General features: G+C 47.2%; 1 protein-coding gene across 1 annotated transcript; it reads left to right on the forward strand.

The window, feature by feature from the left end:
* Positions 1-6,870: 6,870 nt before the first annotated feature.
* LOC123099016 (nucleotide pyrophosphatase/phosphodiesterase) lies at positions 6,871-10,663 on the forward strand. Its single transcript, XM_044521125.1, has 10 exons — positions 6,871-7,169; positions 7,764-7,855; positions 7,957-8,023; positions 8,131-8,250; positions 8,340-8,562; positions 8,663-8,744; positions 8,862-8,994; positions 9,104-9,309; positions 9,405-9,530; positions 9,732-10,663. Exons 1-10 carry the CDS (start codon positions 6,981-6,983, stop codon positions 10,345-10,347), a joined length of 1,854 nt encoding a protein of 617 aa, XP_044377060.1. The 5' UTR covers positions 6,871-6,980; the 3' UTR covers positions 10,348-10,663.
* Positions 10,664-11,357: the final 694 nt, after the last annotated feature.

Here is an 11,357-nt window from a genome sequence, read left to right on the forward strand (position 1 = left end):
GTGGACAAGGATGCGTTGTGGTTACATTTGAATATTTATGCAACATTTTCAGTGATTTTTTTTTGCATGTTTTTGCTTTTGATGTGTTCATGTTATTTGATTTTTTAAGCAATGTGTTTAGTTAAACATTAATTTTTACAACAATATGCGTGTGTCATTGTCAATAAAAATTGTTCTCGCAATATGTTTGACTTAATATACAACAGTATGATGTTTATGGTAATGTCTCGACTCCAGCAATATCAAAGGTAGTAAAAATGTGTAAAAAATGGTAACTTCTTATGAATGCCAAGGAGAAAAATGTATGTTTCACCTACACTCCCCTGGTAAAAAATGATTTGTGCATGAGTGATCACTACCTCAAGCAAATACGAAATGAGTTTGGTATTCTCGCAAAAAAAAGTTGAGTTTGGCAAAAATCAGTTCTTTTTTCAATGCGAGAACATTAGATAGAGTTTGTTTGCTGTTGATCTGACAACACAAATCACGGCTTCCAATCTCAAAATTCGAGCCCACACAAATATCACATTTGGTTGGCAGGAATCAACATTGTCTCATCACTCGGTGACAAATAATTATTGTGGTCCCATAGAAAAATAAAATAATAATGTGGAACGAGTACTTAAAAACAAAAAGAATTAGATGATTGGGTCCATAATGTGCTTCCCTGGTCTACCACTAAAATTCTACAACATTCTTTTTACGAAATGCAGTCGGAGCTGCTTTCATTCCGATTAGAAAAGTGAGACAGTTACATCGATGGTAACTAAGGAAATCAAAAGAAGAACGAAAATCCGTTTCGAAAAAAAAAAGAAGAAGAACGAAAATCAATGGAGAGACGGTTAGTCAGGCTAAAAGGGTGTGTGGACCAACGCTTGAACATACGTTCTGCCCGTGCTCACCCATAGGCTAGCTTCCATCATCAGCTTGGCGAAGATAGCTTGAGTTCATGATATGGCGAGTAAATTGCAAAAAAAACCATCACAATTGTGGACCCTAAATCAAAAAACCACCACGTTTCTTTTTTTGTAAAAACCCACCGGCATTGTGCTGACAGCTTACCGAAAGCACTGATCAATCGATTAGAGCCGCTTGACGCTGAATCTGACAGGTGGATCCCGTTGTCAGATCGACGTGGCACAAGGCCAAACAGAGCGCGAGGAGACGGACATTAGGTGACCCAGTCAACCCCTGCTCTGTCTCAGTAATTTCCACAAACACCTAGCAGGCATCCCGCCGGCCGCCCAGCTAACCAGCGGCAGGAGCACAACGCCGTCGCCGGCGGTGCAGGAATGCGTCCAGGGCGACCGAGTGTGAGGTGGCGCGGCCGAGCTATGGAGGCCGAGCAGAGAGGTTGCGCCGCACCAGGGCGCGCACGGGCAGTCGGGGCAATGGGCGGAGCTCGAGCCCGTCCTCTCAACCATGGCGCTCGGGAGGCCGCAGGGCGACCAATAGAGGAAGCGGACAAGGGGGAAACTAGGGGAGAGGAGGTGGCCTTGATCTGGGACCTCGACGGCGAGGTAGGAGGAATCAGGGAAGCAGCAGCAGCGGAAAATTTCATCAACGACGGCGTCCGGCCGGAGATGAAGAAAGGAGGGCATCATCCTGGAGTCGCTTTGCTCCAGTTACTTCAGCGAACCATTACAGCGCGGGATGGGGAGGACGAAGGACATGGCGGCCTCTCGAGGATGCTCCGGTGGTCGCGTGGACAAGCGTCAGCGCACGCTCGGGCTTGAGGTGATCGGCGTGGAGGAGGCTGACTGGAGCGGCTCCGTGAACGGACGAGGTCGGCGAGGGTCAGCGACGCGCTAGCACTGGCGGTAGATGGCTTCCCAGTGGCAGCGCCCATGGCACGGTGGTGGACGGCTTCTTCCCGGCGGCGGTGCGCATGGCGCGGTGGTTGACAAGCTCGGGAGGCGGCGCGCGCTGGAGCAGAGAGGGACGAGGCGGAGGCTCACAAGCAGGCCGGTGCTGGAGCCGGTGGTGCGCCGGTCGGATGCGGATGCACCTTCTTTTCCCCCGGCAGCGCTTATGGGTAACGAAGAACTACAGAGGCTGACGTGTGGGTCCCATGTGCAGCTTCTTGTACAGGCTAAACACCGTGAGATTTTGGTGTCACGTCAGCACTGACGAAGGGACCCACTAGTCAGATTTAGCATCAACAAGTGTTGATCTGATCGATTAGTGCTTTCTGCAAACTATCACCTAGAAACCGGATTTTTTTTTTGCAAAAAAAACGAAACGTGGTGTTTTTTGATTTAGGGTCTACAATTATGGTGGTTTTTTGCAATTTACTCTGATATGGCTCTGAAAGTCCTAGTGTTTCGCTTCAACCAGATCAACCACCATACAAGGGCAATGATTGATCTCTAAAGCGCAGGGAAGTGCGCTCTCACCACTCTACAAGAGAAGGTTCGTCAGTTTCAGTCGCAAGAGCAGCTGACAGGTTGGCCTTTCTGATGAAGACCTGCCAAAGCGCTTGCGCAAAGGGGTAGATAGCAGCAAGGAGGTGCAAGGAGGATTCATGCGATTGTATACAGAGGAGGCATGCTTGGTTGTGTGGCCAACCGCACTTGGCGCAAGGTTGTCTGTAGTTAAACAGGACCCCTAGTCAGCCAGCTAAACGAAGAGCTTGCACTTCAGTGGAGCGTCCAAGGATTAGGCGAGATTGTAGAATGAAGTGTTCTCACGTTGTTTCTGCTATAAAAAATATGCAGCCAAGGGCTAGTTCTAGCTGGTCTCATTTTAAATTCTACAAAGCTCAGTATGTATCATTGTAGATTTATTTTTGTTAGAATATGTTTTCCTTAATATCAAATGGTACCATGTCTCGTTTGTCAATGTAATTCTGGCAATAACGATCAAGGGGTGGGGGGTAGAGTATGCGTAGAGAATCAGATTGGATGTACACGGGACAAGAATTTACCTATGTTCGGTCGCACGAGGTGAGGTAATACCCCACTTCTGCATGTCTAATTGTATTGATAGTGACTGTCTCGCATGCGAGATGTGTTTGTTAGATGCCGACTTAGGAGGACCCTATCTCACCTTATATAGGTGGATGAGGGGCAGTGTTAAATGTGCCTGAGTCGGTTTACATAACTTGTAGCCCAAGTAGGTCTTGTCTAAGTATATGACTTAGAGTACAAGTAGATGGCGCCTTTCATAGACCAACTTCCTGCCTGGTGGGCCGAATTCCAATTTGTTGGTGTACGCCTAGTATATGGCTCTGTTATGGTTTGATTTCACGCCAATAATATCAAAGGTAGCAAAATGTGTAAAAAAATTGCAATTATGTTATGGACATAAGGAAACAAATCTACATGACAGTCATACCCCACAAGTAAAACATGATTTGCACACGAGCATTGCTATCTTGAGTAAAGATGAACTATGTTCGGTATTCCCGCAAAAAGAAAATGGTATAGAGTTTGGTAAAAAAAATCAGTTATTTTTCTATATGAGAAACTTAGAGTTTGTTGGTCGTTAACATAAACCGCAGCTTCCAATCTAAAAAAATAAAACCCACACAAATATATCACCCTGGTTGGAAAAAATGGACATTGTTGCATCAGTCGACGTCACATAATAAATGTTTGTCTAGCGCAAAGAATGCAAATAATAAATGCTGTCTAGCGCAAAGAATACAAATAATATAGGTGAATGAGGGGCAGGGTTAAATGGGCTTGAGTCAGTTTACATGACTTGTAGCCCAAGTATGTCTTGTCTATGTATATGACTTAGAGTACAAGTAGATAGCGTCTTTAGTAGACCAACTTCCTGCCTGGTGTATCCCTAGTATATGTCTCCGTTATGGTTTGATTTCATGCCAATAATATAAAAGTTAGCAAAATGTGTAAAAAAGTGGTAATTCTGTTATGGTGTAAGGAAAAGAAATCTACATTTCAATCATACTCCACGAGTAAAACATGATTTGCACGCGAGCATTGTTGTCTGGAGTAAAGATGAACTACGTTCGGTATTCCCACAAAAATAAAATGGTATAGAGTTTGGTAAAAAAATATCATTTATATTTCTATATGAGAACATTAGATAGAGTTTGTTGGCCGTTAACATAAATCGCGGCTTCCAATCTAAAAAAATTAAACCCACACAAATGTATCACCCTGGATGGAAAAAATGGACAATGTCACATCAATCGACGTCAAATAATAAATGTTGTCTAGCACGAAGAATACAAACAATAAATGTTGTCTAGCGCAAAGAATACAAATAAATAAGTAATATGGCAAGTAAAAACAATATAGCATGAGATGCACGGGTGCTATAAAACAAATGCCAGTACTATCTGTTGGTCGACCGATCCTAGCCTGGATCTATCTCGTCTAGAGTCGTCCGATTGTGCTGGTCCTAGACGCACGATCGATCGCCCCCTTGCACTTCACTCCATGCACAATGGTCCGAGCCGCAACACACGATGACACCGTGTGTGCCACCAGCCGCCTCGGCCATGGCACCATTGCAGAGCACCACCAACCGCCTCGATCATGACATCATTGCAGCACCCCACAAGCCAAACGCTCATGTCACCTTGTAGCATCTCGCAGCTACGCCAGTTGTTCTCGTAGCACCCACCAGTCACGCTTGCAACGTCACCTGGCTCATGGCCGAAGCATCGCAGCCCACCGATTCTAGCACCCGCTTTGCATCGTTGATGGCTCCTCGTGAGCTCTTGCAGTAGTCAGATCGCAACTGATGCATCACCGCTTGCGGTTCCAACATACATCATGTGTCGTCGCTCTGGTCGTAGTCCTGTCCTATGCTGGTTCGAGCACCTCTGGGTACCAGCCCTAGCACCACCACACTCCCGCTGCAGCATCTTGTGTGCGTAGCAGCTCACGATCATACCGCCCGTAGCATCAGGATTGTCGCGTGCGCGTCGCAACATCCACCCCTAGGTAGGGGATCTCGCTGCTCGTGAAGTGGCGGCATTGCCCCTGCTGCTAACAACATCACGTCTCGGCTCTCGCCGCGCGACACCTGACCAACATCGGCAACCACCACCAGCACTGGTAGCCAGCCTTGCCACACCCAAAGAACAAAGGCGACCAGCTTCGCTAGCCTTGCAGGAGTGGTGCGGAAGCGCTGTTGCCACACGGATTGGAGTAGCATATCAGCAACGGTTGGGTCGGTGCCACATTGCTCGGAGTGGAGGAGGGCGTCGTCAGAAGCAGTGTATGAAGGATGGGACTGACGATGGTGGAGCGAGGTGTTTGATTTTGTAGAAGAATTTGGGAGGTGTGTGGGGAGAAGAATGCATGGTCTAGAAATTTCTGGAGATGGATAACGTTGCTTGGGTGGGGCTCAATGGTACGTGGTGATCAGACGGGGTGACCGATACAGGGCCCAGAGCCCCAGATTATTGTAAACATTTTACGAATCATACTTTTTTTGCGGGGATTTTACCAATCATACTTCACGAGTTAAACATAATTTATGCACGAGCATCACTACTTTGAGTAAATGTGCTAAGTTTGGTATCGGTTTTCCTATGTGAAACAACTAGATAAGAGTTTATTGGTCATTTATCTGACAACACAAATCGCGGCTTCCAATCTAAAAAAACTAGATGATACCACACGCGTTGTTGTGGGGATTGGTTGCAATACTTTTTGATGATATTTAAATAAAAAATAAAATAGATATAATTTTATTTGATTATTACATAGTTGTAGATATGTAGAGAATATAAGTAGTATTTCTCATGCATGTTGGGAGAAATATAATAAGAATGATTCAAGTTGAGATGTGTGCACGTTAAAAGAAAATACAAATAGCAATTTTCATGCATGTTAAAAGAAATATATTTTTTGAACAAATCAAAAATCGCTCACATATACGAATATACAATCACCCCTATAAACACATGCACGCACACTCTACGTCTATGAACACCTCCAAGAGAAATAGTTAGTGGGTAATGAGGTGGCATATGTGCATATTGAAAGAATTGAAATAGTGGAGATCAACTATTTAGGTATATAAGATTAGAGGCATGCTACGCGTCGGCCGGCGGATCTTTTAAAAAGATCCGTCGCCTAGACAATCGTTAGATCAACGACCCAGTGCTGTTTTCACAATTGCAACAAAGGTGGTGTTACAGAATCCTTTTGCAACAGAGGCCTTGTTATAGAAAGATTTTTAACGAAGGTTGTGTTGCAGAATTTTATTTTGTCTTTTTTTCACAACACGGATGTTGTTGCGGAAGGAATCTGCAACAAGAATGATGTTGCAGAAACTTCTCATTACAAGGATTGAGTTTGGGGACGATAAGTTGTATTGCAGGTTTTTTTTCATCTTCGCCTTTTTGCAACACTGGTGTTGTTCCGGAAGGAGTTTTGCAGCAAGGATAATGTTGCAGAAGTTCTCCCCACGAGGATTGAGATTGGGGATGAAGCGGTGACGAATGGATAAAGATGCTTGTCCTGCCAGATGTTTCTAAATAGGTATCACGCGTAATATTTTAGCACTGTACGATAACTTTTGATCCAACGGTTACTCACCGGGCGGATCTGCGGCTGAACCAAATCATTCTCATAAGATTAAACCCACACAAATATCTCACCCCGGTTGGCAAGAATCGACAATGTCACGCGCGTCAGTCGATGTCAAAGAATAAATAAAAACAAATAAATAATGGAGCACGAGGAGCACGGGTGCTAAAAAACAAGAGGGTTAGATGTCGACATCCATGACGTGCTTCGCGAGGTACCACTTGGAATAAACCATTTTTGAACATACCGGCCGCTACCACATGAAGTAGTAGTACTATGCAGTAATTGCCATTTTTTTTACATATACTGTCACTGTGATGGCCCCGGACCCGGACCCCCTCTCCTGCCACTTGGCTACATATAGGCCGGGCAGCCATGGCGTACGCTGGACACACACCAGCCTAGAGCACAGTTGCACTTGCAGGAGCAGCTCTAGTGCGCACGAGTTGCAGCTGAAGCAGAGGCATGGGGATGGCGCATGTCGCCCTGGCAGCGGTGCTGGCCATGGCGGCAGCGGCGGCGACGGTGAGCGCGTCGCCGGCCCTGGGGATCCAGCCGCTGTCCAAGATCGCCATCCACAAGGCCACCGTTCACCTTGACCTCCACCGCTCCTCCGCGTACGTGCGGGCGACGCCGGCGCTGCTCGGCAACCAGGTATATGCAAAGCTAATTGATTAGCTAATGTATCCATTGATCTGTCCTAGTTCATTTGCTTCACAAATGTTCAGGGGACATCTTATAGTACGTACAACAAAATGAACCAACAATAAGATTTGCCAACTTTTAATTGAATGGACGACATAAAACTGCTAAGCTCACGGGTTTAAGCTTCCAATCACGTGATGGCACGTCAGTCCATGCATAATTACTAATCTTATCCGTATGTAGCATTATTGGTGACCCACGGTGCCAAATGATGCAAAGAATGGGGACAGAGAGCGCCACTTGTGCATTAGATATGGACCCCTCCCCACACCACGTGACAGTTGCAGATTTGCTAGTTGCAGCTTCTGATTTGATTATTAGTCTGCTTGCTTACGAATCGGACCGGCTTCACTGATTATTAAACTAGCTACACATAAAAGCCAAAGAAAGTGCAAAAAATAACGGACCGTGACGTGAAGCCCCTATTGTCTATAGAAAACTGTCATTAATCAACTATTCCCCTAGTCCCATAATATAAAAGCATTTTTTACACCGCAATAGCAAAAACACTCTTATGTATATTAAGATGCATGCCTCTGACAGGACGAAGACACTGTGTGGGTCACCGTCAAGTACGGCTGGGATAACCCCACCCCCGACGACTGGATCGCCGTCTTCTCCCCCGCCGATTTCATGTAAGACTTCCCCCCTTGACATTTCCAAATTTTCAAGCACGATGAATTCAAGTTCTGATCCCTGTTGGATCCTCTGGCTTGTGTCTCTTGTGCGTGTGCAGCTCGGGCACGTGCCCTAACCCCGAGAGGTACCCCGCCGAGCCGCTGCTATGCACGGCGCCGATCAAGGTCAGTTGATAAACTAACCAAGATGAAATTCCATGAAAACCATCTGACAACATGGCCACGAACCATGATATATTGAGCTGAATTGGCCTGCTGGTGTGTGACTGCAGTATCAGTACGCCAACTACTCGGCGAACTACCTCAAAGGTGGCAAGGGCAGCATCCGGCTCCAGCTCATCAACCAGCGCGCCGACTTCTCCTTCGCCCTCTTCACCGGCGGCCTCGAAAACGTAACCGCTCCCGATCCGAACCTACTGTTTTAGCATGTGAAATTTCCAAGTGGAACCAAAGAGGATCATCTGAAAATTTCGAAGTGCAGCCGAAGCTGGTGTCGGTGTCGAAGAAGGCGGTGTTCAAGAACCCCAAGGCGCCGGTGTTCCCGCGGCTGGCGCAGGGCAAGACCCACGACGAGATGACGGTGACGTGGACCAGCGGCTACGACGTCGGCGAGGCCTACCCGTTCGTGGAGTGGGGCATGGTCGGCGCCGCCGGCGCACGCACGCCCGCCGGGACGCTCACCTTCAACCGCGGCAGCATGTGCGGTACGTACGTATGTGGAGCATCGACTCAGATCATGCATGCATGGGCAAGAAGATACAAGGCTCACCGTGCTATTTTGTTTTGGTTTGGCTGTTTATCCAGGCGAGCCGGCGCGAACGGTTGGGTGGAGGGAACCCGGGTTCATCCACACGGCGTTCATGAGGAACCTGTGGCCCAACAAAGAGTACGTCGTAGGCAGATGTGTTACCAAGGGGAAGCAGATTGACTCGTCCTTGACAAATGCTCAAATGGCAGGTTAATTTACCCAAGATCGGTTGGTTTGTGAATTGTGATTTTTTAGGTACTTCTACAAGATTGGGCATGAGCTCTCCGACGGAACCGTGGTGTGGGCTAAGCCCTACACCTTCCGGGCACCGCCAACCCCCGGGCAGAACTCGCTGCAGCGCATCATCGTCTTCGGTGACATGGGAAAGGTACAATTCAATGTGTCTCTCTTAATATGTATCGCATTCGCATGCATGACAATTTCACTTCATTTTACATGAATTTTTTACATATGGTACAAATGGTTTGGTCTTTCAGGCGGAGAGGGATGGATCAAACGAGTTCGCCAACTACCAGCCGGGGTCGCTCAACACGACGGATAGGTTGATTGAAGATCTGGACAACTACGACATCGTCTTCCACATCGGCGACATGCCCTACGCCAACGGGTACCTCTCCCAGTGGGACCAGTTCACCGCACAGGTCGCCCCCATCAGCGCCAAGAAGCCCTACATGGTTGCAAGGTACATCATGCCATGACCATGTTGGTATGGAGTAGTGCCATGTTAACAAATGGCATGCTGGGAGCTTATTACTAATCCTTGTCTTGCGTCTGCAGCGGCAACCACGAGAGGGACTGGCCCAACACCGGCGGGTTTTTCGACGTCGAGGACTCCGGCGGTGAATGCGGGGTGCCTGCCGAGACCATGTACTACTACCCGGCCGAAAACAGAGCAAACTTTTGGTAAGCACCTAGAAATCGAATGGTTTCTTGTAAAATTCATATGAAAATATTGGGTGGTTTCTTGTAACGCTAACGTGGACGGGCTCTTTACCCTGATTTCTTCTATATAATATAGTATGCACACTCGTGCATATTCGAGAAAAAAAATATTGGATGGTTAATTTTCAAGTGACAAAATGGCTGTCATCGATGAATCTAAAGGTACAAGGTGGACTACGGGATGTTTCGGTTCTGCGTGGCGGACTCGGAGCACGACTGGCGGGAGGGGACTCCGCAGTACAAGTTCATCGAGGAGTGCCTCTCCACGGTGGACCGCAAGCACCAGCCGTGGCTCATCTTCACGGCGCACCGGGTGCTCGGCTACTCCTCCAACTCGTGGTACGCCGACCAGGGCTCCTTCGAGGAGCCCGAGGGCCGGGAGAGCCTGCAGAAGCTGTGGCAGAAGTACCGCGTCGACATTGCCTACTTCGGCCACGTCCACAACTACGAGCGCACATGCCCGCTCTACCAGAGCCAGTGCGTCAACAATGAGAAGAGCCACTACTCGGGCACCATGAACGGGACCATCTTCGTCGTGGCCGGCGGCGGCGGCAGCCACCTGTCGGAGTACACCACCGCGATCCCCAAGTGGAGCATATTCAGGGATCACGACTACGGGTTCACCAAGCTGACGGCCTTCAACCACTCATCGCTTTTGTTCGAGTACATGAAGAGCAGCGATGGCAAGGTGTATGACTCCTTCACCATCCACAGGGACTACCGCGACGTGCTCAGCTGCGTGCACGACAGTTGCTTCCCCACCACGCTCGCTAGCTGATGGTCCGGCCGTCATGGAGGGTCGTGCAATAAAATTGGTAAGCAGCACAATTTATATGTGCTAATAAACAAATCTCGTGGGCGTGAGTACCTGGTGTCCAACCGTCATGGGGTGTCAACCAATAAAATTGGTCAGCTGCACTGTTTATACGTGCTAATAAAAAGATCTTGTGGGTATGAGTTGGTGTTAGATGTGCGCATACTAATCATACAAGAGGCAGGTGTATGCTAATTATGCTTTGTAACTCCTTGTTGTTATATTATGGATTAGTAAAAGCATCACTTATCGAAAAATAAAGCCACCTTCTTCAGTAGAATTCCTAAATTTTAATCGAATGTTTTTTACTTCGACTTCACTCAAAAAAAAAGTCAGTCTGATCGCATGTTGTGACCGTACTCCTACTTTGTGTATGTATGTCATGTAATAGCATTTCCCTCCCATGTCTAAGTATCCATTGTGACAACGGCGAGTCTAGGAGGTAAATGTAGGGTATGTTCAACTTCAAGGGTGCTAATTTTTTGGGGCATGAGGACAACACATAGTGCACATACGTTGCTAGGTAACCTAATCCAGTGGTTTCACATAACCCGCACACACCGCCAGGCAAACCTCCTATATCGCCTCCAAGCAACCTCGGTCGGTGCCGCCAGGTAACTCATCCGACTCACACAACACACATGCTCAATAGCATAGAACTCATGCACTTTACATTAATATAAGAGCACACGAACTATAAAGAGATGCCCGGCGTGCGTGAAAAAAGGCATGGAATGATGGAAGAGTCAAATGAATACCTTGCTAATTGAAAACTTCTCCTAATATCTACATTATATTATGTTCTTAAGGTTCCAAAGGCCATACCATCTGTCCTAGAGTAGCAAGTTTATTAGTGACATAATAGCTTAATTAGCAGATCCACAATTGGCACTTAGAACAAGAAAAAAAATTGAGACGTGCCTCTTAAGAAACCACAGTATACCCACAAGGAAAATATCCTCGCGGTCTTTCTA

Source organism: Triticum aestivum, chromosome 4D (assembly GCF_018294505.1).
Source record: "Triticum aestivum cultivar Chinese Spring chromosome 4D, IWGSC CS RefSeq v2.1, whole genome shotgun sequence".
NCBI classification, from domain to species: domain Eukaryota; kingdom Viridiplantae; phylum Streptophyta; class Magnoliopsida; order Poales; family Poaceae; genus Triticum; species Triticum aestivum.